The following is a 25,865-nucleotide window of genomic DNA, read 5'->3' as shown; positions in this document are numbered from 1 at the left end:
TGAGTGAGAAATGTCTTCAGAGCCAGGGCTCACTACCTACGGGGCGCCCAGGCTTGGCTGCGTCCTGGGAAGCGCGTGGTGGCCTCTGTCACGCTGGAGCCACTGCTGTTTTTCTGAGAAACAGCTGAACACGCTCCCTTTGCTGCTACCCAGACTGTTGGAGCAACCCCAGCAGCTCCATGCTGAGAACACACCGGGGTGCACTCGCAGAGGGCACTCAGCTCTGCACCCTGCAGACCCCTGATGACAACCTCAGGTTTGCTGTAGCGGGTGGGAGATAATTGATGCTGTTCCCCCACCACCCCTCACTGAAACAGGACCTTCCCCTTTGAAAAAGACAAATATAACCAAGATGAGTCAGTTCCTCCGAGCTCCCATCCCCTGTACAATGTGTAACTGGAATTTTTCATTTCGGCACTGCAGGGGAGGCATAACTGGAGAAGACAATGGAGTCAGCTACAACCCAAAAACACAGTGCCAATTCTGTGTGCATGAGAAATAAAAACATTTTTGAAATCTAAAAATAAATTAACTGTAAATGACAGCGAGAGCGGATCTGCGTGTACTCACTGTCAGCCTGTGCAGGACAGTCCCTTTGGGTGCATTCCCTGCTCTTTCAAGCCAGGCTGTGATTTGCAGCGGTGTCATCGAGCCGGGGACGCATTCAGCACCTGCACCAGGAGTTGGGCTCCTTGAGCTGGCATCGGACCCAGAATTGAATTCACACAAGCCAGGAAAACCTCTTGAGTTTCTTTTATAACTGCATGATGGCAGTGAGAAGGGAAAAAGGGCTGCGCCGAGCTCGGGGCTTGGCTGGGTCAAGGCACTGCACAACCCATGGAAGCCACCCAGTTTCCCATGATTAAATAAAAAGGAATGGCCCTACTTTGCAGAGGGACAGCTGAGCTGTGGTCATCCCTCTGATACGGGGGTGAGCCGCCTTCCTTCCCTGCTGCTCAGCTTTTGTTACCGCCCGCTTGGAGGGGATGAGGAGTGACCCAGAGCTCAGGTGTCACAGGACATTGCCTGGATGCTCCATAAGGGACAGTCCTTTATGAGCTGCAGGGCCCGGCTCACACAGCACTTCATGCATTGCAGAGCGCAGCCACATCCCACTCTGCTCCCAAAAAGCTCCATGATCCAAAGTCGGTGACCGGTTCCCACACGTGGTGAGGATGGACGTGGCCTCTGAAGCCAAGCAGCAAATTAGGGCACACAAGCAGGGCCAGATGCTGCTGTTCTGCACAAGCACTGGAGACGCAGTCAGCAGGGCCAGGTAAGAGCCCCCCACCTCCCGCTCGTGGCCCCAGCCTCTCAGCTTCACAGCACCGCTTCCGCTATGGCTGGTTTTCTTCCCTTGACTCCTCGCTGGGTAACGCCGTATTTGATATTTTTAATCGCTCAGCATGAACCAGGGTTTGCCAATGGAAGAAACTGAAGTTAAAAGAGAACAGAGATCGCTGTGTGAGCCAGAGCCGCCTCCACGGCCACAGCCCTCAGCGCTGGTGCTGGGTTTCCCTCTGCTGGAAGGAAGGCTGAGATCAATGTGTAACGCTGTCCTGAACCTTCCGGGGTTTGGAGTTTTCTTTAAAATAACCAAAAACTCTCAAGTCCTTCTGTAGAGCTCTGGCTGTGCAATGCTGCACACAGAGGTGTGTGTCTATGGGCACAATACAGTCCCCGCGAGCTGCTTCCTCACTTTGGGCAGAAGGTTTGCATCACCCCATTGACTCCCCAGCAGGGAGAATACGTATATATATGTTGATTTAGCGATGTTCATTAAACACAGAGTAATTTCAAGATCGCTCTCCACGACGCGGTGACACGGCCCTCAGCCCGTCCCTGAGGAGGAGGACGCACAACCCAACCCCGGGCTGAAGATGCCGCGCCGGGGTGCTGGTACCTCCAAACCGCCGGGGGGCGCTCGAGGACGGCGGCACAGACCCGGGGAGTCTCGTTGGGAGGAAGCGGAAGTTCGTGCTGGGGCGGAAGCGGAAGCGCTTGCAGTGCGAAATGGCGGCGGAGGTGTCGGCTCTGGGCGGTTTAGGGGATCTCGGTGATGGGGTGAGGCGGCGGTGCCGGCGGGGGGTTGGAGGACGGGTTACTGGCCCCTCTTTCCGCCGGTATCTGAGCGGGGTTGTTTCAGGGTTCCTCGGGCTCGGAGGACGAGGCGCGGCCCAGCCCGGCAGCGGCGGCGGCGGCGCAGAAGCGGGAAGAGCGGCTGCGGAAGTTCCGCGAGCTCCACCTGAAGCGGGTACTCGGCGGGACGGGGCCGGGCCGGTTCTCACGCGTGCTGCCGGTGTTACGGGGAGAAGCAATGGGGGAGCGGGGGTTTCCTGTCCAGCTCGGGTGTGGATCGGTTGCGGACACTGCCGCCCCTCGGGGATTCGTTCCCGCTGGCCGATTCAGTCCTTCCCTTACGGGGGCGGATTTTGTAGCCTTTTGTCAAATCCAGCGCTGTACCTAGTGTGCTGGGTCAGGAACCGGGGCTCAGCCATGTGCACCTCACCGAGCGAGCCGCTTCAATCACCTGTCGCGGAGTTATCTCACGGATCTATCTGTGTCTGTGACGCACCTTCAATTTTGTTTTCTGTAGTCGTTTTTGTGATCAAGCATTGCTGTGTCATCAGTTTGGTATCTGATGTTTTGTTCCTAGAATGAGGCTCGCAAGCTGAATCACCAGGAAGTGGTGGAGGAAGATAAAAGACTCAAGTTACCACCGAACTGGGAAGCCAAGAAAGCTCGACTGGAGTGGGAGCTGAAGGTAGAAGAAAAGAAGAAGGTAAGAAGAGCTTAGTTATGGCTTCCTGGAACCCTGCAGTGATGCTCCCCTTTCAGTAACAGGAGTCTGGAGAGCTTTTGCTGGAGTTACCTCATGTCATGTTTCCTCGTCCCCCTCTCCCTCAAAGAAAACCTAATTCGGCTCTTTATTATGTATTTATAAATCAGTTCTGCACTAGAGGCTGGCTGGTCCATATAAACTTTGAGTTTAATCCTTGGGCATTATATTGTTGCTCAGTATTTGTGCTCTATTAGGAATGTGCAGCAAGAGGAGAAGACTACGAGCGAGTGAAACTGTTAGAGATCAGTGCTGAGGATGCAGAGAGATGGGAAAGGAAAAAGAAGAGGAAAAACCCAGATCTAGGATTCTCAGGTATGTTTAACTACACAATGGTCCGTGTTCTCAAGGAACATCTTTGTTAATATTTCAAGTTGAATCATGAAATAAAAGCCTTCACCTTCATTTGGTTTCTCCCAAAGATTATGCAGCTGCTCAGCTGCGGCAGTACCAGAGGCTGACCAGGCAGATCAAACCTGACCTGGAGCAGTACGAGAAGATGAAGGAGCAGTAGTAAGTACCACGTCAGTCATCTGCTCATCTGTGGTGGTTTTATAAAGACTTAAAAACCAAATCTTGCAGCACATGTCTGTTCTTGTAGGTACTCTCAGTATTTTAACACGATTCTAAAATGCACAACCTACTTGATCATCTAATACTTCCCATACCTACTTCAGTAGGTAAACGATAGCATTGCAATTTATGAGGTGTTTTTTTCCTTTCAAACTCACAATTACTGGCTTTGAAGCAGCACTGCTGTCACTGGGGAATTAAGAAATAGTAGAACATTTCTGCATCTAAATAATTGTGTTTGTTTTCTTTGATGTTTTGGGGTTTGTGGTGTTTTCTTGGTTTTATTTTTGAAGTCCAGCAGGTTTTAAGAGGAAGGTTTTGATGTTAGAAATGCCCCTGTTTGCATTCAAATAGACGTTAAGATTTTAGTGCTGGTTTCTGTATGTTATATAGGCATGTTATTAATGGTTTAGGATCAACATCGTCAACTCTGACAGACAAGTTAAATGCCTCACAATATTAAACTTCAGTGATCAAACAAGCAGTGAGATGTCAGTCAATCAATATCTCAATATCTGGCTCATCTTCTGTTCCCCAGTGGTGAAGCACTCTATCCAACATCTGACAGCCTCCTCCATGGAACTCACGTGCCAGATAAGGAAGGGATTGATAGAATGGTTGCAGATCTTGAAAAACAGTAAGTACATGAAATAATTTCACCATTTCTACACATGACATTTCTTCATTGAGTCCACAGACCCATGTGGAGGTCTTCAAACACTGATACCTGTCTTACAGAATTGAGAAACGTGAGAAGTACAGCCGAAGGCGTCCTTACAACGACGACGCAGATATTGACTACATTAATGAAAGAAATGCCAAGTTCAACAAGAAGGCAGAGCGGTTCTATGGGAAGTACACAGCTGAAATCAAACAAAACTTGGAGAGAGGAACAGCTGTGTGAACTGGAATACCCAGCCAAGTCCATACTACAGCCCTCCTCTGCCTATTGGAGTTTGGTGTGACTTTGCAAACTATTTTAAGTTGTATCAGAAAAATACTTTGTAGACCTCATGAAGCAGTTTGTAAGATCACTCGTGTGTTTCATACAGGAGATGTGATGTGCACAATGTATGCCTGCAGCTGTATATAAGCTTTACTTGCTAAGCAGCCAGCTCCTCCCATTTCATGTTCTAAATAAACTCTCACCCTGATTTGAAGTGTGTCAGTATCTGAAGATGCTTGTTGAGCAAGAAGATGAAAACGCACATCATGTTACATGTTACTCCAGCTATTCAATAACACTTCCTAAGGTCTTCCAGACTAGTCTCAATTCAGTTCTGTGAAAATAAAAGTTATTAGAACAAAAGCTTAAGGTGGAATGGTGATGGCTTCATGCAGTAGAACCAGACACAACAGATTTCCATTTGCAGAGGGGTATCCACAAGTTATCTACAGATTCTCAACTCACCCCAGCCTGGGGTCTATACTTTTGAAGGTCATGTTGAGTATCTTGTCACCTTTTCTGATAGATAGCTAGATGAAATTTAAACCTGGAAATAACCACTAAGAGGAAATATGTCAGATTATTAACAAATTAAAAGTCTGATACTTGACACATTGAGATGCCAGTGCAAAACTGAAGTTTATTTACTCGAAGTAAACAATTACACAATGTAATTTAATTCTTCAAATTAACAGCTACTGAACTATTCTTTAGAAAAAATTACCCACCTGTTAAGTTCTAGTCCATTAAAGCAATACAAAAATATTTACAAATATACACAAGATTCCATCTGAGGCTTCTGGATCACTGTGCTTTACATCTGAAAGAGAAACCTAAGATTCCAAAATTAAAGATATCAAAATAAATACTCAACATTAACGAGCCTTCAAGCTGATCAGAAAACTTCAGACCTCACTACCCAGGGATGTATTTTGCTGCAGTCTGAGGAACAGGGAGAGCTCCTAGCGCGCTCGGAACAGCGGACATTTGGGTGAGAAGTTTAGGAACTTTTTCTCCTCCTTCTTGACAGGAACCCACTGCCCATAAGGACTTCCCTTTCTGTCATCTTCTCTTCCTGGAGAAATTGAAGGTTCTTTAACAACATGGCTGGCTGGCTTCTGTTGTACTGGTTTTGCCATTGTATTCTGGAAAGATAAAATATCTTTAAAAATACTGGAAAGATAAAGAATGTATGAAGACCCAACAACTTCGAGAGGTTTATTTGTATTGCCAAGACACAACCTATCCAGAATTTAGAATAACCCTAACCCCACCCCTCTAGTTCTGCATTACTAAAACAGAACCAGAGATGCAACCTGAAGTGTCAGTGTGAAAGTGTACGCCAGAAACAAAAAGTTCACAGGATTGGACATTATGTGCTGAAATGTCAACATCCATTTTAAACACTACTGCAGTACACTTGCAGTACTGTACTGCTGAAGTACTGATCCAACTCCTTCAGGAAAGGAACTGTGAAAGCCTCCAAGTGTTACCATTATGAATATCTTTGACTTAGCAATTGCTGCTGTGGAGGCTGCTACAGGAGGGATCAATTAAGGGAGCTCCATCTTTGGGAAGCACACTTACATTAGGGCTGAAAGAAATGCTCCGTGCGGTTGCTCTCTCCATTCCACTTTTGGTTATGACTTCTGTCAGTCTTCCAGGTTGCTAGAGAAAAGCACACAACACTTAAGTGGAAGGATCCAATACTCGATGTAAGTTAAGGCAGCCTTTACAAGTTAATAACTTTCCAGTATGGTTGTTTCAGATATTTACAACCAAAGTAGCCAGAAGCTACCAAATATGCAAATAGATCAGTGTTGAGTTCAATCTGAAAAGCAGGATCTTTATCAAGGTCCTTGTGCCAATTCACATGACCTGATATCCATGCCCCAGTTACAGTTTTAAAGAGTATTCAAATGATTCAAAGCATGGAATGCCATACAATGAAATGTAGTGTCAGAGTAAGTTGCATGAAGTTCTGCACGTTAATCCTGCAGAGCTTTGGATAACAACAATAAACTTATCTGCAAGTGATGCAGGCCTCTTCTTCTGTACTCTCTCAACATCTGGAATATATTGCATATATTATGAAAGGGATGCCTGTACCATTTGTCTAAAACCTTTAGCAAATTTACTTCCATTTGAAATAGCAGCATTGGATAGACGTAACAATTATTGCACTTTTGTATTTAGCATGAATCAGATTAACACACCGTAACACAGCCAAACTAAAGTTCACTTTAAGATGCTCAAGTTTCTCCCTCCCTTTAATTCACAGCAGCTACAGCCCACAAGACCCTTAATTACCAACAGATTTTCTTCATCATGTCTGGAACCATAGTCATGATTTCTATAAGACAGAAATAAAGCATGTAAAATGCATTGTGTGTTCGGGTATGTAACTTCTGGGAAATAGTTCATTACATATGAAAAGCTTTTTTAACAGTTAGAAAAGGTAATAAAATTAACCTTTACTAAAAAAACTATTCAACAGGTTTGCTAAGGAGACTCCTTGTTTTAGGTCAAGAAAAAAAAATAGTTTCTGTAATGAGCAATACCACGCTACCATCAAGAAGTTGGAAGAACTACAATTCTCTCCCCTTCCTCATGTATAACACCAGGGGAAAGCTTGTGTGTAGCACAGAGCCACAGCACAGCTTGGGTTGGAAGGGACCTTAAAGATCATCCAGCTCCAACCCCAGCCACGGGCTGGTTGCCACTGGGGCCCCATCCAGCCAAGCCCTGAATCCGCTGCCCTTCAGAATCCAGTGTACTTGCAGTGAAAAGCAAAGTCTACAGTGGTGCCTACAGCACTTTCTAGCATTCTGGTAAATCTCAATTCTTTGTTCAGGAGTTTGAAGTACAAGCTCCCTAGTTTAAAAAAAAAAACAAAGAACCGTGGCACATCCATGCAGACCACAAGTCTTTAAGTGTTTACCTTTTCATGGAGAACACTCCAGTTCATACTTACCTCATCTGACTCCCCAGAGTCTTCGTGTTCTTTTTTAACATTGCTGGTCTCTTTAGAAGCAGTACGGATCTTCAAGCTAGCAGGCAGGACTATATTTTCTGTTCCCAGAGCTTTTGCAGCGTTAGCCTTTGCAATTTCCAGAAGTTCTCTCTTTTCTAAAAGAAGAATGTTATCATGTTTAAAAATCAACATGCACCCATTCTTACAAACCTAAAAGCCGCAGCTATGCTGCCTTGCACTGAAGCATCAACTCTGATGGATTTTCACCTCAACCTGGGAGATTTAGCCTCAGCCGAAATATAAAGATATGCTCTGAACTGCTTAGTGTTCTTTCCCCCCTCCAAATACATTTTTATAGATATACCAAGATTTCCTTCCCATTTGCTATTATCAGTCATGCTCTATAAAGCAACTACAGAGCCTAGTTTGTCTAGTCAATAAAGTGCCTGTTTTCAAGTGCTCACACCCAAAGCCTCAAAGTACCTTTTTCACTCAAGTGTAGGGGCGACCTACTCCGAGATCTTGTTCGTGACCTGCTTCTCCAGCTCCTGTAAGCCTCAGGATACACTGTTCGCCCAAATCCATAGTTTCTTCGGCCTCTTGAACGTGACCTGCTTCTTGAATAGGACCTTCTGTAATAGGATCTTCCACGAGACCACGACCGACTGCGTGACCTGTACCTTGGAGGAGAACGGCGGTACCTCCTGGAGTGCCTGGCATGGTATCTTCCTCTGTACCTCATGTAGCCACGTGATCTCGAGCGGCTTCTGGAATAGGAACGGGAGTATCTTCTGTACCTTCGGGAACTGTTTCTTCGACCCCTTGACCTGGATCTGGAGCGGCTCCAACTCCTGGAGGAAGCTGAAGAGGACGTACTCGAACTGGACTGGGAACTGCAGGAGGACCTGCTAGATGACCTCGATGACGATCTATCGCAGCTTCTCTTGGATCTCAAACAAGAATCTCTTTCCTTCGGTGAACTGAGCGTCAAATCATCCATGAAGTTTGCCATATCATTACTCTTCCTAGCCACCACTTCCTCCTTGCAGGTACTTTCAGAACCCGATTCTGTTTTAACTGTAGTTCTACAATACCCAGTCTCTGTTCCTGGGCAGGGGAAAGAAGATAAGTGAATCATTTACACACAGCAATTTACATATACACCACCAACAAATATTACGACACACAGCACACAGACAAGAAGTTCAAGGACAATTAAATGCTGACTATTTTGCCTCACAATTATCAGCGCGTCTTATGCATGACAATTTTAAGCAGCATCATTTCCTGTCCTGTAGTCAGACTTTCCGGAACAGGCTGCCCAGGGAAGTTGTCAAGTTACCATCCCTAGACATGCTCAAGAAATGTTTAGATCTTGTGCTGAGGGACATGGTTTAGTGAGGAAATATTGGTGGTAGATGGATGGTTGGGCTGGATGATCTTGGAGGTCTCTTCTTCCAACTCTGGTCATTCTAGGATTCTGTATGAAAGTTTAAAAAAGCTCTAACATGAACCATGAGCAGTTCTTTGGAATTTTGAAAGGTTTGTGTTGGTTTTAATACCCTTTACACAGGGTAAACATGCAACTTTTATGAAAAAGCTGCAAGCTGCTACTGCTTATTTACCCCAAACAAAGCTCCCAAAGTATTCAAATCTCCATCTGTTTCAAGAGCAGTCCATTGCATCTGCAGATGCAAAACAAGTATCTGCATTCCAGGTCAGAACAGACTTAATGCTTTACTCCTACAGTTCTGTGGAAGGCCAATGATCATGACCAAATCACACTACAAAACTACACCAGCAGAGTCTTACACGTTTTACATATAGAGTGAAAAATACAGCTAATAGATCAGTGGGTGTAACTTGTTAAGGGAACGCATGAAAACAGCTTCTCCATTCAGCAGTTGCCATTTTACATCTACAAAGATCACGGCACAACCATCCTACCTCTGCTATTAGCACCGTGTTCAAGCTCTGCAGCACAAGGGTGCCTGCTGAACCACGGCGCTGGGACCCAGCGATTGCTATAAATAAGAGCTATCAAGCCAGCTGTAGAAGCTCATTAAGCTCCACAAGCAGCTGGGGGAACCTGCACCCGTCACCTCTAAGCGGGGACCAAGGTCACGGGCACCGCGCAGCGACGGGGAACGCCCAATACGTCTCCCTGCCCGCACCCGCTCAGCCCAACCCAGCTCAGGGGGCAGCCGGGCGCTTACCGCTGGGGGCCGCCGGACATCCGCGCTGCTGGCTCCCGTGGGACCCCACGGCGGTCCTGCAACGACACAACGGGGAGTGAGGGGCGGCCTTACCGCAGCAACAGCTCCCGAGCGCGACCCCCCCACACACCCCTTCCCCTTTCCCTCTCCTCCCCTCCCCCCCCCGCCTCAGACCCCCCCGCGCCCAGCGCCTCTGAAGCGGCACCGCGCCCCCCGCGCCCCCTCACCCGCTGCACGCAGCCGGGCCCCCCGCGCACGGATCCTGCTCTGACGGCGGCGCCCGAGGGGACAGCCCCACTTCGTGAGTCACGCCCATAGCGAACGGCCGAGCCCAGAAAACGCGCCGCGATCCGACCCCGCGGAGCTCCGCACCAACGCGGCTCTCCCGGCAGCGAGCGGAGCGCCGACTGAGAGCGGCCGCGAACCTTCCAGAACGTCCCTCCCCGCTTACGTAACGGAGAGAACAGCGCATGCGCGGGCGGGACAAGGGCTACTTTGCTACCTGCACATGCGCACAGCCAGCCAGGCACGCATGCGCACTGGCAGCGATCGACCAGCGACCCAGTGCGCTCCCCCTCCCCTCCCGCATTACAGCGCATGCGCAGAAGTTCCCGTTCGCCGCCCTCCTGCGCGCAATGCGCTTGCGCTCGGCTGGCGGAGGGGAGCAGCTGAGCGCCGCGCTTGCGCACTGAGCGCGTCGGCGGAGCGTCGTTGCTGTGCGCTGGAGGCGGCGGGAGCCGTGAGGTGAGCGCTGCTCCCGGAGATGGCGGCAGTCCCGGGGCCGAGGCCGCGGCCTCGCAGCGCCGCGCTCAGGGCGGTTGCGCTGTGCTGCTGCTCTCCGGAGCTGTCAGGGCTGTAACTCCGCTGTGGGGGATTTCTTCTCTGACGGAAATGCGTTTTGTTTGTTGGGTTTTTTTTGGTGTTTTTTTTTGTTTTGTTTTTTTTTTTTCCCGTCAGAGCGCTGAAAGATGTCCGGTTTCCTGGAGAGCCTGAGGTGCTCGGAGTGCGTGGACTGGGGGGAGAAGCGGAACACCATCGCCTCCGTCGCCGCGGGAGTGCTGGTGCGTGCGGGCTGCCTTGTGCCGCCCTGGGGCTTAAACACGGAGCCCCGTGGCAGCGAGCGCTCGGGAAACGAGAGGAGCATTCCCAGTCACACAGCTGTGGGGTGAAGGAACCCCAACCCCCCCAGCCCCTTCCCTGCTGCGGGCTGGCTGCCCCCCAGCGCCCATCCATGGCCTTGGGTGCCCGCAGTCACTGTTAAAACACCTCGTGGTGTTTGCATCCGTGTCGCTTCCCCAGCTCCCGCCTGTCAGCAAGGCATCTGCCGCTGTGTCCTGCGACATCCTGATAACGAAGCTGAGGAAGCGTGGGATAAGTGAGCAGGGAGGTGGGCTGAGAGCTGGCTGACTGGCAGAGCTCAGAGGGTGGTGATTGGCAGCACAGGGTCCGGCTGGATGCCTCTATCTAGCAGTGTTCCTAAGGGGTTGGTGCCGGGTCTGGTCTTGTTCAACATCTTCATCAGTGCCCTTGATGAGAGGATAGTGCCCACCCTCCACAAGCCTGCTGATGATACACAGCTGGGAGGAGTGGCTGACACACCACAAGGCTGTGTGCTGCCATTCAGCCAGAGCTGGACAGGCTGGAGAGTTGGGCAGAGAGGAACCAGATGAGCTTTAACAAGAGCCAGTGTAGAGTCCTGCACCTAGGGAGGAATAACCACATGCACTAGTACAGGTTGGGGCATGATCTGCTGGAGAGGAGCTCTCACTTGGGGGTCCTGGTGGACTACAGGTTGGCCATGAGCCAGCAGTGTGCCCTGGTGGCCAAGTAGGGCAATGGCATCCTGGGGTTCATTAAAAGGAGCGTGGCCAGCAGGACAAGGGAGGTGATCCTCCCCCTCTACTCTGCTCTAGTGAGGCCTCACCTGGAGTACAGCATCCAGTTCTGGGCTGCCCAGTACAAAAAAGACAGAGATCTCCTGGAGAGAGTCCAGCAGAGGGCCAGAAAGATGGGAAAGGGCCTGGAGCATCTCCTCTGTGAGGAAAGGCTGAGCAACCTGGGTCTGTTCAGCCTTGGGAAAAGAAGACTGAGAGGGGATCTGATCTATGTCTATAAATATCTAAGGTGTGGGAGGCAAAGGGATGATGTCAGACTTTTCAGTGGTACGTGGTGATAGGACAAGAGGAAACAGCCACAAACCAAAGCACAGGAAGTTCCACACAGATGTGCTTAAGAACGTCTTTACAGTGAGGGTGACAGAGCACTGGAACAGGCTGCTCAGGGAGGTGGTGGATTCTCCTTCTCTGGAGATGTTCAAGACCTGCCTGGACACCTACCTGTGCAACCTGGTCTAGGGAGCCTGCTTTGGCAGAGGGGTTGGACTCGATGATCTCTAGAGGTCCCTTCCAGCCCCTATGATTCTGTGATCTCTTGGAGCAGCTAAATCGTGGGGTTTGTATTTAGTTCATACCTAACTAAGCTGATGGCAAAGGCAATCATGCTGTACTTTGTGTTGGGTTTTTTTTTGTCAAAACGCTTCTATCTGTATTTTAAACCCACTTCTGTTTTTAATAGTTCTTTACAGGTTGGTGGATAATCATAGATGCAGCTGTAAAGTACCCTACCATGGAAGACTTCAACCATTCGTATCATGCCTGTGGGGTCATAGCCACCATTGCGTTCCTAATGTAAGTGTAAGGTCTTGATCAGAGCTACACGCAGCTACAACTTCTGTGAAATTCAGAATTAAAAAAAAAAAAAAAAAAAGGATGTAGTCTTTAAGTAGAGAACTGAAAATAACGAGTCAGCATCTGAGCGTCGGTAATATCACAGAATGGTTTGGGTTGGAGGGGGGTTTTAATGATCACCTAGGCCCAACCCCCCCCCCCCCCATAAGCTGGGACACTTCTGCCCAGGCACCCTAGGGCCCCATGCAGCCTGACTGTGGGCACTGCCACGGGTGGTGCACCCACAGCACTGCCATGGCCTCACCGCCCTCTGAGTGATAACATTTCTTCCTAACATTTCATCCAAATCTCCCCACAGAGCTTAAAACTGTTCCCCCTTGTCCTATTCTTACACTCGCTGAAAAAGAGTTCCTTCCCTTCTTATGATGGGACCCCGGGGCTGAATGCAGCACCACAGCGTGGTCTCATGACCAAAAAAGAGGGAGAGCTGCCTCCCTCGAGCTGCTGGTCATGCTTTGTTCGATGCAGCCTAGGGTAATGTGCCTTCCATTTGTCTGTGGGAAGGAGCCATTTAGAAAACCGAGTAGCGTATAGATCAAAATGTTCATAGCCTTTGGAGAAATGTTTTACTGTTTAAATGAGTTTCTGAGAAGTTTCTCCTGCTGTTTTATGAACATTTTCCTTCTTGCTTTATCTACCCACGTTCATCCTGTTCTGCACACACAGGATCAATGCAGTGTCTAACGGACAGGTTCGGGGTGACAGTTACAGCGAAGGCTGCCTAGGACAAACAGGTAAGTGGTGTGCACACAGGAATACATGAAGTCAGTAATCCTTGGAAGGGCTGTAATAGCTGTACCAGTGTGTGTGTTGGTTGATGTGTGTAGCTCGAGTGGGTCACAAAAAGTGTTCTGAAACTGGAGCATCTTGAAAGTTACCAGCGTGTACTCAGAGATGGGCACAGAACATCCGTGTGTCTTTTTTTAAGGTGCTCGGATTTGGCTCTTCATTGGCTTTATGATGGCTTTTGGCTCTCTGATTGCTTCCATGTGGATTCTGTTTGGAGGCTACGTTGTTAAAGGTAAGATACAGAACATGGCCTGACCCATTTCTGAAAGTTGTGTAGATTTTGGTTACAGCTTCTGCTTAGATTGTTTCTAAAACAGGTCCAGTTTTAATATTTTGGTTCCCTAAACACTACTACTTTTGCTTTTCCTGTTAATGGCCTTTTCACTATTCGTGGTATTTTCTTTCTACTCTTTATAGTTCTTCCTTATCCCTTTTTTCTAACGGTAACGTGGAGAATTTGAAGATCCCATTTCTGTACTGGAGTCCTTGTCAGTGTATTTTGTAGGGCACAAACCTTCCAGCTAGCCTTAGTAGAAACAGAGGGCTCAGTCACATGGGGAAGTGCACTGAAATAATTGAACTGCTTATATTGTACAGGAATCATTCTCAGCAAACCCCTATTACCAGAATTAAAGCGACAGATTTAGTGCGAGTTGTTCCTGAAGCCTATACATTAAGCCAGCAAAAATTAAAACATCAAATAGCTTGTGGAAGTTCACACCTTACTTTATACCGTGGTCGTTTTATGAAGGCAAGTCTTGAGAAAGTCATAAAAACTGCAGCAGATTGCTCTTGGCAGTGACATGTAAGCAGACATAAAGCTGTTGCTCAGCCCTGGAACTGAAGTGAACTTCATGCTCATCAGGGCACGTTATTTTTTAGGTTGTATTCTCTTCAGTTTGGGCATTCCTCAGTTCACAGGGGCTTTCAGGGAGGTGAATTTTGTACTAGTGCTCCCAGTGCGCGCTTCCATTTTGTGGCTTATCATCCTATGTGAATGTGCACATCTGGGTGCATCTGTTTACAGAAGTGCAGTCCAAAGGGGATGTGCAGTCCCACACGATAATTACAGACTTCACCAGTGGTAGATTTGAATGCACATTTTTGATGACTGATGCAAGACAGCTGTTTGGAAAGCTAAATGACTTGGGGGACAAACGGGGAGGGGGGGGGCACAAAAGCCATTGAAATTACTTTCCAGGGGGGTGTAACAGAGATTGGGGGGAACCATCTTATCAGAGAATGAAATGGAGATGCAGAAGATGCATGGTAACCTCTTAATGCCATGAGAGAACAACCCATCTGAGGCAGATTTGGTCTGTGGTGGCAGTGGCAGTAGGACTGTGTTGTGAGATGGGGCCTTTATGAAGAGCAAAGGACTTGTGAAAAACTGATGGAGTGTTTTATTCTGTTGGTTTTTCTTGTAGAGAAAGCAGTTGTATACCCAGGCATAGCTGTTTTTTTCCAGAATGCATTCATCTTTTTCGGGTAAGCTTCCTCCCCCTTTGTTCCTTTCTTACCTAATTTGTTTTCAGTGATTAAAACCAAAGCCTGCTGCAGCCTGGTTTTTATTTCGGCTCTATTTTTTTGCAACTAGATGTGGGTGAGTAAACTGCAGCTCGGGGCGCTCGGTGATCTGCCTGCATAGGTTCTGTTGCAGGAACAGGACGCGGATTCACCAATATGACAACTTGCTCCCAGAAAGAATGTATCTAAAATACTCTGTGCTTAATCTGCTGCCTTCCCTGTACTCATGTGCCTTTGTTGTTTTAAAAACAGAGGACTGGTCTTCAAATTTGGCCGCACGGAAGATCTGTGGCAGTGAGCACGCTCATGGAAGTGCATTGGCCACATCGTGTTGTTTCTTTTTTTTTTTTTAACTGTGGACCCTGGAGATTTTATAAAAACCATTTTGTATACGGTGATCTTCAATTGTGTCCAAAGGTAAAAACGTGGAGAAGTGGAATCACAGCGCTAAAACCCCTGGTTGTGTTTTTATTTGTTTTTTTCTTAAGAAAAAACCAAAAACCGGTTCTGTTGATTTAAATGTTGTCATGTTTCTGACCTGTAGAACTGCTACAAGTAGCAGTGGAAGTCACTTTTGTATGATGTTTGCTATAAGTGGATAGAATAGTGGAAGATGAATGCATTTAACCGTCTAACACTCTTTCTATGGTATTTACAACCCAAGACCTACTAAAAAAATGCTTTAAAACAACTTTTTAACGTATATTTATTAAGTATTTCCTATATCTGGGCAATATAAACAATTCTTCAATTTCAAAATGGACTGGTTTGTGTTTTTTCTTGCATAAAGCTGTGCTGCTTTGGACTCTTTTTTGCCCTGAATGTTCAATACAGTGATGGTGAGGGGGTCTCTGGTAAATAACTCACCGTTGCTGCGGACACTGTAGGTTCAGGTTATGTCCTGGTTGTGGCTGTAAAGAGTTCATCCACAAAGCTTGCTGTAAGCTTAACTCCTAACCACACTAAAAAGAAAGAAGAACACTCTTCAGCTGGGAGTTAAACCAGGGACAGGCCCTGGGACAGAGAATTCTGATCCGTACTCATGTGAACTCTCAGATACAAGAGTTGTTTCACCCCTTTCTATACCTGTATGCCTATATCCCTTGGTTGCTTGTTCAAGAAATCAGAGAGTAAAGAGATGGGAGAGATACAGAGGAATGAAATACTATTCCTTGAAACCACTCCTGCTAGAAGACATCAGAAGCACATAAGAAGTTGTGCTCATTGGGTTGCTGGAATGTCAGGAGCTGAAGGTCACAAGTTCAGCTTGGATTAGAGTAGTGGCAGGGCAGTCATGTGCTAAATGTGTGATAAGGAAGTGTATAAATGTGTAGGTATCCACACTGAATGGCACTGTCAGCTGGTAAAGAAGAAGATCACTGCCTCTGTTGTGACCTGGAAATAAGGAACAGTGACACTTCCCCTACAAGTAACTTGGAACTCTGCCTCAGCTTCCTTTCATTGCAGTGACCTGCTTTGCTTATTCCCTTCATTATTCCTTCATTTTTAAGCAAGTGTGCTGAGTAAATAAAAACAACCAAGGCTTCACTCCTTTAATTATGTAAGTAGTTAAAAAAAAAAAAAAAAAAACTGTGTCAATGATTTTGAAATAAAGAAAAAACTTCACCACCCATTTACAAACATGGTTGCACAGCGTCCTCTGACCGAGCAGGCTGTGGCTCATGCACCAAAGCCCCTCCACGTCTCAACTGGATTACTCTGCAAGCAGATATCTACCTGACTCCCTTCGATTCAAAGGAAAGGCCTTCAAAAGTGGCAGCGTTTAAGGAAGAGTTTTCAGATCTTTTCTTTTTCCAGGTTGACCCCCCTGCCTCCCCCCTCCAGTACAAAGCCATCCGCAAGCAGAATTTCCACGTGGGCTGAGCCAAGAACAGACTTCAGGCAGATAACTCCCAAGTTCAGGCTGGCACAGTGCGGAGTTCTGGCCATGATCCGCCTCAGTCATCAAATCTTTGCTTAACAGGGCCTCCAACAGAATTAATGGAACTTACAAACAAGAGCTTCAGCACTTCACTAGATCAGAATCAGCGTGTACTCCACAGATTTTGACTCCTAAACTTCAGAGCTAGGTACAGTTTTCCTAAAAGCTTCCAAGCATTTTGATTGAGAAGCCGTGACAGCAACGAAAGCAGCTTTCTGTACACATCCTACAACAAATATTTAAGGTAAAAATCATCAAAGCAGAAAAGAAAACAGATTATAAGTCCTCCATCTGTAAATATACGTGCTGATGGCTCAGGAATGACGAACGTTTTGTTGCAGATTTTTCACGTGTCCATTGGGAAGGCTATTTTAAGTGTGATAATTGATAATTAAGTGCTGTGTCATCATAGTTATTCATTTCCTCTAGTGACAAATACAGATCTTGGTCAAGTCTTCCACTGGGGTTCATCCATTCAAAATCCAACAGCCAAACGAGGAAACTGTGAAGACAGACATTCTCCTATCAGAACATTTTATGCATCGGATCAACACACGGCAAAGGCTTTGCAGGATGACAGAACCGTATCAGAATCTGATTCCAAATTCCAAGATTCTACAACAGAGCATCACTCTCAGCACCTAAACATGCCCACGGTCTGTGTTTAAGCACTCGACACCCAGTGCTGGCCAGGAGTTTTCATAAAAAGAACCTTCCATTCCATTGAACTGCCCTGTAAAAATCCTCCTCTTAGACACCAGTTTCCTCAAGGGACTGTCTATGAAGCATAGGGTGTCCCAGCATGTGAGACTGTGTTACAACACAGATCATCTTCGATTTAGCACTGTGCCCACCAATGGGAATCCTATCCGAAGAATACAGACATTTATAATATTCAGGCTTCCAACAGTTGAACAAACAGGGCATTCAAAATGTGCCCTGAAATGGATGCTGTGTGTACTGCCACATTGTTAACTTTACATTGAAGCTTACCTCCCAGTACATCTGGTCTTCAAAATACTTGGATACAGGGATGGGCTTCAACAGTCTGAGGTTTAAGATTAAACCTATTTGGAAAAACACATCTTGGATTTACATTTTAGACTTGTATCAGGGGAAGGGGAAGACTGTAACTGAAGGCTTCTTCATAACACGCATCCAAATGTAACATAGATCAAAACACAACACCAGAACAAAATACTTGAGTCAGGGCAGAGCCCCTTGACTCAAGTTGACCTTAAGTACAGAGAAACTTGCAAGTGTTAAGGCCTGTGTCACTAAAACTTAATTTGTACAGGTAAAAACCCACTAAGCAGCCTACCAGATTCTGATGATACATAGAAAGTCGTTAACTTCTTGCATGAAAACTGTGTGATTAAAGCAGACGGGCTCAGCAGCACTGTTAGCTTGGGTTTTCAAATGGAAATGTAGATTTTTCAATGTAACCACTGAATGATTATTTCAGTTTGTTTTTTTTTTTAAACTCATTAGCTCCAGCTCTTAACTACACCTCAGCTAATGCAAAGGTTGCACATCAACTAAAGCACTACAAAAAATCATTTTAGAGTGTATTTCACAGCAACTTGCAGCTCAAACCAGAATGAGCAGCTTTAGAACAACTGCAGCTGCCACAAAACCAGCAGAAAGCCACGTGAGGAGCACGTGAGCCCTGATGATCCCAAACCAGCAGCGACCAAAGGCGCAGAGTCTGGCTGCTGCCACGAGTGGAACTCTGCAGATTTACAGCAACTGGCCCCAGAAATGAGCAGCTCCAGGTCGCATTTTCCTGTCACTGAGACAGCACCAAAACGTAAATGTGTTCTCATCCTCACACATCTCCTGTCTGTGATCTGAAGGCAGCTGTTAAGCATCTGTCAAATAAATTCCACCAGTGAAAGAATGCTGCTGGTAGGTTAGGTTGAATACATCTCTTCTTCAAAGCCCATCCACCAAGACTTCTTGGTGTTAATGTTTCCAACTGTTTCTTCTACATAAATATTCATCCATAGAAACGCACTTTAGCACCCCAGTTACACTGGTGGTGTTCTGCAGAGGACACTGACACGGTAACAGCTGCAACAGGAAGACACAGCCCTCACCCCAAAGGAAAATGTGGCAGCTATCAGTGAAACGTGTTTTTCCATGCCTACCTGTAATCAAACCTGCTATCGAGGCAATGCTGACGGTGAGGCAGAAGGCACCAACTTCAAGTAAGACAAAGTCAAAGTAGGCAGCGCTGAAAAGCAAAACAAGTGTTTTCACCTCTTACAGCTGCAGCCCCTAACACGAGGTCTGTGGATGTGTCTGCCCCAAGCGCTGCCTGCACCTGGATCTTCTGTCCAAACCTCCCATCACAATTCCCATTCCCAAATCTTTACACAGCTGCAGTTGGATGTTTTAAGAGATCCGAGCAGAAGCCTACCACTGAGTTATGCTGCACCATCGTTCATTCCTGTGTAAGCTGAGAAAACCAGGGAACTTCTTGTATGAAATGACATGGGCTTGATTTGTGACAATGAGGTGTGCCACTGCCAGGTCAAGAAATCCCATGGAGAACTATCCTGCACCGAGCCCTTTGCATGGTGTTTCCCCAAGCACATTTCCAGCTGGGTGTCCAGACTGGCATTAGCCCTTGCCTAAACGTTAAAGACTCTTTTGGATAGAACTGACCTTCTTTTTTTTCTCCCCTGCTGTATTAGTATACAAAGCTTTCCCAAAACACTTGGGAAGGATGCACTTCCCCAGCCTTCCTCTCCTATATGCTCTGCTCTCAACACAAAGGACCAAATGTAGGAGTAAAACCTGACATGATTTATCAGCGAAGGCTTTCAAGCCTTCTGTATTTATGAGAACTCCACTCAGGGCACCCTCCAATAATGATTAGATAAAGTTATTACACTTAAGGGCAAAAATTTATGTACCTTGGCGATTGAGTCTGCATTTCTGTTGCAGAGAAAACAACCCGGGCAAGAGCTCCAAGCACAGCAGGTAAGCCAAACGTGGAATGAACTCCAGATGCATCATGAATCCTGAGAGTAGGGTGAAAGCAACTCTGGGAAGAGGAAAAATGCTAAGTGACACACGAGAGCACATGCTGATAACAGCACACTGTCTGTCTTAGAGGTAGGAAATTAACTCTGGTCTCTTAACTTGCAATCCCATATCCTGGTCAAGACTTCAAGTTTCCTAGCTTTAATCTCTTTGAAGAAGAGGTTTACCTTGAAGTATCCCACACTGGAAAATAAGTTTACAGCGCTTATACAAAAAGGAATTTCAGGTTTGGAGCATTACCTTTACCCAGAAGGATCCTAATATGCTTATCACGCTAGCAAGCAGTCCCAAAATCATTGCAATCCAGGGTTGCTCGATCTTGTCTGCTGCATAACCAACAGCAACCCCACCAGCTAGCGCTGCACTGTGGATATGAGTCTGTAAAATAAAGTAACAAAAACAGAGTGAAAATTCAATCATTGCTTGTCCTATAGCAGTACATCATGGATCACTGTTCTCATGCATGCATGGATCTCTTTAGGGTGAATTTCTGTCTACTGTGAGTTACCATCTGAGAATACCATTTCTATCTAAGTTACAGTTTCTTCAGTCTCCTGCTTGGCAGCCCAGTGATGACTGTGAGACTGAAAACTTGGACTTGTTTTTATTTAATAGCTATTATACCTTCAATGTATTACTGAGCAGAACAGAAAAACAGCTTTTCCACGCTGTGATTTTTCTCCCATGTCTTACCATTCTGAATTTTCCATCCTTTGTGGTCAGAGCAGACAAGGCGAAGGCAGTCACAGCACTCACTGCAAGTGCTAAGCAGGTGCTGAAGATTGCTTCATTCCTTTTGTAAGCCAGTGCAGAATTGAAGCTTGGCCAGAACACCCAAAGAGAGAGAGTGCCTTGGAGACAAAGACACGCAATTCTTATTACCTTCCCTAAAACACAGTACATCTACCACAGACTGTCTCTGGATGGTTCCAGCCCGTATTTTTGCATTCGCTTTAATTCTCTCATTGTGAACCAAGGATCATTCCTGCCCTTTGCAGGGCAGGCAGCCCCGAGAGCTGGCTGCTACGCCAACACCTTTCCCAAAGATGTGGTATTGCACATAGCACTGCAGTGTCACATGTACAGCAAGATCATGGCTCTGCTGGGATCTAGCTTAACTTTCATAGAGCCGAAGGCAGGGATGTGCTTAATGCTTTCCAAGATCACCTTTAACATCAACTTTGTCATATATGCAGTCCACTTAAACAGTGGCTTACAAGTGGGAGCAATTTTACCGTTCATTTCTGCATTCTGCTTGTTCTGCACAGACACTGGAAAGCAGGTTTTCAGTAGCATCAAAAGCGATGACACCCAGGAATACTCAGCACTAAAAGAAACTTTTTGAAAATCCAGGGGCTTGCTCCAAGATCCTTGGGTCAAAATTTCTGCTCCTTTCCGTGGACCTGTTCAAAACCAGCTGCAAGAGGGCGAAGGAAAGCCAAGGAGCAAGAGAAGACAGCGCAGGGAAAGCAGCCTGCAGCCAGACTGATGGGGGACATCGGGTGTTCCGGGCCATTGAGCCCAACAGTCACACAGCAGAAGTCACAATAACAAAGAAACGAAATGGCTGCTTTAAGAAAAAAAAGGAACTCCCACACGTTGAAGCCTATCACTGCTCAGACCCTTTCTGATGCGCCTGTGTGTATCCTGTTCCCCACCTTTCAGCAGGTTTTTATCTTAGCACTCGCAGGACGAGGCAGGGACTGCATTTTCATATCACTGTACGGCACCTTGCTGTAGCAAACAGCATTTCAGCCTCAGATGGGAACTCTAAGCACTACTGAAATACAAGTCCTAACCTCAGCGTGTGGGTCCCTGCCCCACACGTCGATGCAAGCCCCAAAGAGACAACTTGGCTGGCAGAGGGCACAGTTAACCTGCTGTTCTGCTTTCCTCTTGCTCTCGCTGCAATCTCTTTTCCCAGCTGAAACATTAAACCAAATGCCTTACCCAACATTGACAGCAGGTCCGATTTTGGAGTACTCGCATTCTTCTCAGACCTCGGGGATGGCTCAGAGATACGCGTGGAGACGGCCAGACCGAAGTAGGCCCCAAACATGTGCACGTGCATCAGGCTCACGTGGTATGAAACCTGCATCAATAGAATCATTAAATTTGTAACCTATCTCATGCCACAGGAACCCTTTGATGCAGATCCTATATGAGGATAATAACTCATGCAACCTCCCTGTGAAGAATTTGTCGTCACAGTCACTGGGTTTACGCTTTAAGCAGGAGTTTTTAACGCCACATTAATTTATCTGGGCGCAATGTAGCCCATAAACACACAGTTCATCTACAAATTGCTTGGAGTACATTTACAGTGCATGCTAAATGCAGGTCTGCCTCTGCTGCCCACAGAGAGCTCGTGTATCATTCACAGTGGAAATCTTCCAGACTGAACCAACAGGGAGGAAAGGTTAAAGGCAATGAGTACTTCAACATAGGTCAAAGCTTTCGTTTGTGTGTTACAGATGGCCAGGGCATGGGTATGGTCAAAGGCACCATATCCCAATCCATCAGCTCAGATTCTCCTTCAAGGCCAAGAAACAGCCGGTTCCATAGAGTAGAATACGCAGCATTTGGAGTTTGATCTGCTTAAATGTACTCCCACAGGCAACCTTCAACTCGTACCAAAAACACAGCCACAATCTAACTGTCTGAGATAAAATAACCCCACGTTCCCATCAGCACAGCACTAACAGCAAAAAGCAACGTTTCCAAAGTCCCTGGGAAACTTTCCCCCACGTTACTGGAAATCACACTACTGTACCTCCAGCAAATGCACGTTGATCCATCTGCTCACACAGAAAACTATTATCTCTACAACTGTCATCACAATTGATTGCATGGGATTAATCTTCCCAAGAACAGCTCCAACGGAGATGACCACAGCAACCACGCTCATAGCAGCTTTTGTTATGCTGTAAGGAAAGGAAGGAAAGAAAAGAAGAAGAAACAAAATACGATTCCATGTCAGGACCATACTCAGGCAATGACGAAAGAACAACAGACAGCAAAATGCACTTCACCCTCCAAAAAGTCTGCAGATGACCATGCTAATTCACAAAATGGCCATCACAGGAAGGCACTACCCCGGAAAAAAAAGCCATCAGCAGCTCCAGATGATTCCAAATCTAACAAGAACTAATTACCTGTTCCGACGATCTTCCTGTATTCCTGTCAGGAAAACTGATACATCTTCCATCAGAATGGAGCACTGGACACCAAGTACAATGATCAGGAGGTTGAATCCGGTGCTGCTAAAACTGTATCGTTTCAAAAACGTCAGGAAAAAGCCAAATCCAAAAATCACCATGTGGCTGACATCTTGCAAATCTGCGTGGCAGAAAAGAGCAGAAGAGCAGTAAAGTGATTCAAGCAGACTGCATTTGTGGCTTTAAAAAATGACAACGAACTGAGAAGTCTTTAGATTAAAAAACTGGGCGCCATTATTAACTCGTTTTAAAGAAACCCAAAGCTTGCTTTCTCTTCCATAAGGAAACAGGAAGACAGTGCCATACTCAAATTTAGTTTTGCAATTATTTCATGTGCTGAGAGTTCTGCACTTAGAGCAGTGCCTGTCCTCAGAAGTTTGCATTTACAGACACAGCAGAAAACAAACGAGCAATGCAATTTCTATCACGTGTGGCTTTGTTGACCGCCTTTGCTTTCATATAAATAATGACAAAGAATACAAGCAAGGCAGAGCAGCACAAACATCCTCCTTCTCACTAACAAATACACAACACTGCCCATCCCAACTCTACTGCAACGCAAAATGAAAGCATGCATTCAACCCTTCCTTTCACAGCAAGGTGCGCACTCTTACCTTTGTAGGAAAAGTTTGTATTTGAGTACTGAAAGTAAGAGAGGACGATGAATGCAGCTTCCAGAAAAAGGATCAGCCATGGCACACTCCATCGGAAGCTGGGGTAATTAGAAGGCATTGTGCACCGGATGATACTTGCGCACAAACACGTTAATACTTTCTTCTATAAACAATGTTTGAGTCACTTCGAACCAACAGTAAAGGCGGGGGGGGAATAAAAGAGAGATAAAAAGCCCAAGAGGCATCGGCAACGAACATTCCTTATCTGGTGCACGTCAGGAACCCAAACTTAGCTGACATGGGCTAAACTCAAAAGTGCTCACAAACACAGCCATGCCAAACGGTCGATTCTGTCATTCTCCAGGACGCCAACCCCACAGCACGGCAGCTGCTGTGGCTCCTCATGTATCAGCTGAATTGCAAGAAAAGAATGTGGACTCGCGGGAGCAGGATGCTGAAGCTCACCATTATTGCTCATCATTATTGCTCTCCATTGCTTGTAGTCACCCTAGACCCGATCCCCTCCACCTGCACCTCAGGAAAGGCCCTGCTGAGTTCCTGGTTGTGGTTCTTGGCTTGGTTTGGCTACAACACAACACCCACATCCCCCTGGGTAAGCCCAGGCCTGGAAGCTGCAGGCAGACACCCTGCAGGCGTTTAACTGAGAACCAACCCAATTACCTCAGACCTCACCCGCATTCAGAAACACATCAACTTCTGTTGCCACACCGTGGCTACGAGGTACTCTACGCCTTGTGGGCTCTCAGCCTTTGGGTTGGCACATGCTTTTTCAGTAAAGCAGGAGCCACTAAGCGAGCGTTTGGGGCACGTAAGCAGGGCTACGTGACAGAAGCTGCTGCGTCCCCTGGAAGATCGACGTTCAGCTCCTTTTTGTGGGAATTTCGTGGCCACGTTGGGCAACTCAGTCATTAATGAACGTCAGCTGAGCTGCTTTAGAATCCCTACCAGCTGTTAAAGTGAAAAATGAAGCTGGTGGATTCAGCGACTCCGTGTGCTTCACCAACACAGTGGATCCATCTCCAATCTGCTTCCTACCACACAACCACCCGAGAACCATACTCAGGTTGCAGAACTCCAGGCATCATTCTGCACGAGCAAAATAAGAATTACCTTTTTACTTTTATTTTTTTGACATTTGTTACCAAGTCTCCTGTCAATACAGTGTTAAGATTCTCAGGGAAAACACACTAAAGGCAACAACGTCACCCGTGCTTTTTTCCACAGGACACATCCTGGGAACGACCAGTCCAGGTGTAAAAGCTGATTCTGGGATTTGAGCCTCAAATTGCCCCACGAACAGAACAGGCTTTAACACCACAACCGGGCTGCGCTCCTCAAACCGGGCCCACCATCCATCCCGGTCAGAGAGGACGCTTAGGGCCGCCAAACAGCCCCGGCAGAGGGGAAAAAGCCAGGCTTAGTTCGAAGCTCCCCTTAGGCCCGGGGGTGGACACTTCGCCCCTCACGGCTCCCACACGCCCCCCGAGCGCAGCACGGGCGGAGGGCGGGGCCCGGCCATGACAACGCAGGCCTGGCCGGAAGGGGCGGAGACAACGGCAGTTCCGCCCCACCCCCGCATCCCATTGGCTGAGCGCCCACCCCACCCACAGGGCCTGCCCTAGGGACGGGCTTCCCATTGGCCGAAGGCCGGCTGCTCTCCTGGCCTCTGATTGGCCCATCTCCAGCCACTGTCCGTCTTTGGGCCGATCGGAGACGGAACGGCCGCGTCGCCCCGCCCCCTTCCTGCTACGCCATTGGGCCGCTCTCCTGCCACTCTCCGGGATGCGTTTCTTTGCTGCAGTCACTCCGCTTTTTGGTTTTCTTCCTTTTTCTTTTTTTTTCCTCCTCCCTCCCTCCTGTGAGACGCCGGGACGGGGCCGCGTTGTTGTGGAAGAACAGCGCTCCCTGAGGTTTACGACAGTGATTTGTCAGCGAGGTTGTCAATCAAGTATGAGGGACGGCCCTTCAGCGCTACGGTGACAGAGGAAATTAAGCCCTCCTTCTTCCGCTTCCGAATGGATAGCTGAGCTGTCCTTTGAGTTTTCCTCCTCTTTCCCATTGGGTAGCCGTGCTGTCAATCACGGCACGGGACGGGAACAAGCGCAGACGGACAGTAGGCGGGAGGAGAGCGAGAACTGCTTTGCGATTGGTTGGAGAGCCGTCAATTCACAATCTTCCTTCTGCGACGGGCTCTCGTGACCGTCAATCAAATACGTGGGCAGGCCGTTCGACGACGCGGGGCGGGACCAACACCGTGGCACTCCCATAGGCCTCCTCGGCCGTCCGTCTGCCTTTCCCCTCCGCCGATTGGTCGAGAGAGCCGTCATTCTCGCTCCTCCGGCCTCCCGATTGGATAGCGCCGGGGTAGGCGGGGCGTTGCGCGGCGGCTGCGCGGGGGGACGCGGCGG

At 47.4% G+C, this 25,865-nt stretch overlaps 4 protein-coding genes across 5 annotated transcripts; 2 read left to right on the top strand and 2 right to left on the bottom strand.

Moving 5' to 3' along the window:
• SYF2 (SYF2 pre-mRNA splicing factor) lies at positions 1,951 to 4,573 on the top strand. The gene is made up of 7 exons (XM_021375663.1): positions 1,951 to 2,064; positions 2,147 to 2,254; positions 2,657 to 2,782; positions 3,037 to 3,154; positions 3,262 to 3,352; positions 3,951 to 4,049; positions 4,151 to 4,573. The coding sequence occupies exons 1-7, from the start codon at positions 2,014 to 2,016 to the stop codon at positions 4,314 to 4,316; spliced, it is 759 nt and encodes a 252-aa protein (XP_021231338.1). The 5' UTR covers positions 1,951 to 2,013; the 3' UTR covers positions 4,317 to 4,573.
• On the bottom strand, positions 4,973 to 10,009 carry RSRP1 (arginine and serine rich protein 1). The gene is made up of 6 exons (XM_021375657.1): positions 9,776 to 10,009; positions 9,549 to 9,604; positions 7,816 to 8,439; positions 7,333 to 7,487; positions 5,946 to 6,026; positions 4,973 to 5,503 (listed from the first exon to the last, which is right to left on the bottom strand). The coding sequence occupies exons 1-6, from the start codon at positions 9,862 to 9,864 to the stop codon at positions 5,321 to 5,323; spliced, it is 1,188 nt and encodes a 395-aa protein (XP_021231332.1). The 5' UTR covers positions 9,865 to 10,009; the 3' UTR covers positions 4,973 to 5,320.
• On the top strand, positions 10,133 to 15,370 carry TMEM50A (transmembrane protein 50A). Of its 2 annotated transcripts, none has more exons than XM_021375664.1 (7): positions 10,133 to 10,292; positions 10,506 to 10,609; positions 12,123 to 12,235; positions 12,962 to 13,029; positions 13,224 to 13,316; positions 14,512 to 14,572; positions 14,864 to 15,370. In XM_021375664.1, exons 2-7 carry the CDS (start codon positions 10,517 to 10,519, stop codon positions 14,907 to 14,909), a joined length of 474 nt encoding a protein of 157 aa, XP_021231339.1. In that variant the 5' UTR covers positions 10,133 to 10,292; positions 10,506 to 10,516; the 3' UTR covers positions 14,910 to 15,370. The 2 variants fall into 2 exon arrangements, with proteins under 2 accessions (XP_021231339.1, XP_021231340.1); XM_021375665.1 differs by lacking the exon at positions 14,864 to 15,370 and adding an exon at positions 14,682 to 14,844.
• Positions 16,450 to 25,820, bottom strand: RHCE (Rh blood group CcEe antigens). Its single transcript, XM_021375662.1, has 10 exons — positions 23,437 to 25,820; positions 22,760 to 22,943; positions 22,378 to 22,528; positions 21,555 to 21,696; positions 20,298 to 20,455; positions 19,845 to 19,982; positions 19,475 to 19,605; positions 18,704 to 18,789; positions 17,547 to 17,620; positions 16,450 to 17,055 (listed from the first exon to the last, which is right to left on the bottom strand). The coding sequence occupies exons 1-10, from the start codon at positions 23,552 to 23,554 to the stop codon at positions 17,029 to 17,031; spliced, it is 1,209 nt and encodes a 402-aa protein (XP_021231337.1). The 5' UTR covers positions 23,555 to 25,820; the 3' UTR covers positions 16,450 to 17,028.

The sequence above is a fragment of the Numida meleagris genome, chromosome 22 (genome assembly GCF_002078875.1).
Source record: "Numida meleagris isolate 19003 breed g44 Domestic line chromosome 22, NumMel1.0, whole genome shotgun sequence".
In the NCBI taxonomy this organism is placed as follows: Eukaryota; Metazoa; Chordata; class Aves; order Galliformes; family Numididae; genus Numida; species Numida meleagris.
The sequence above is the reverse complement of the archived record's forward strand: the minus strand, read 5'-3'. Positions and strand labels throughout refer to the sequence as shown.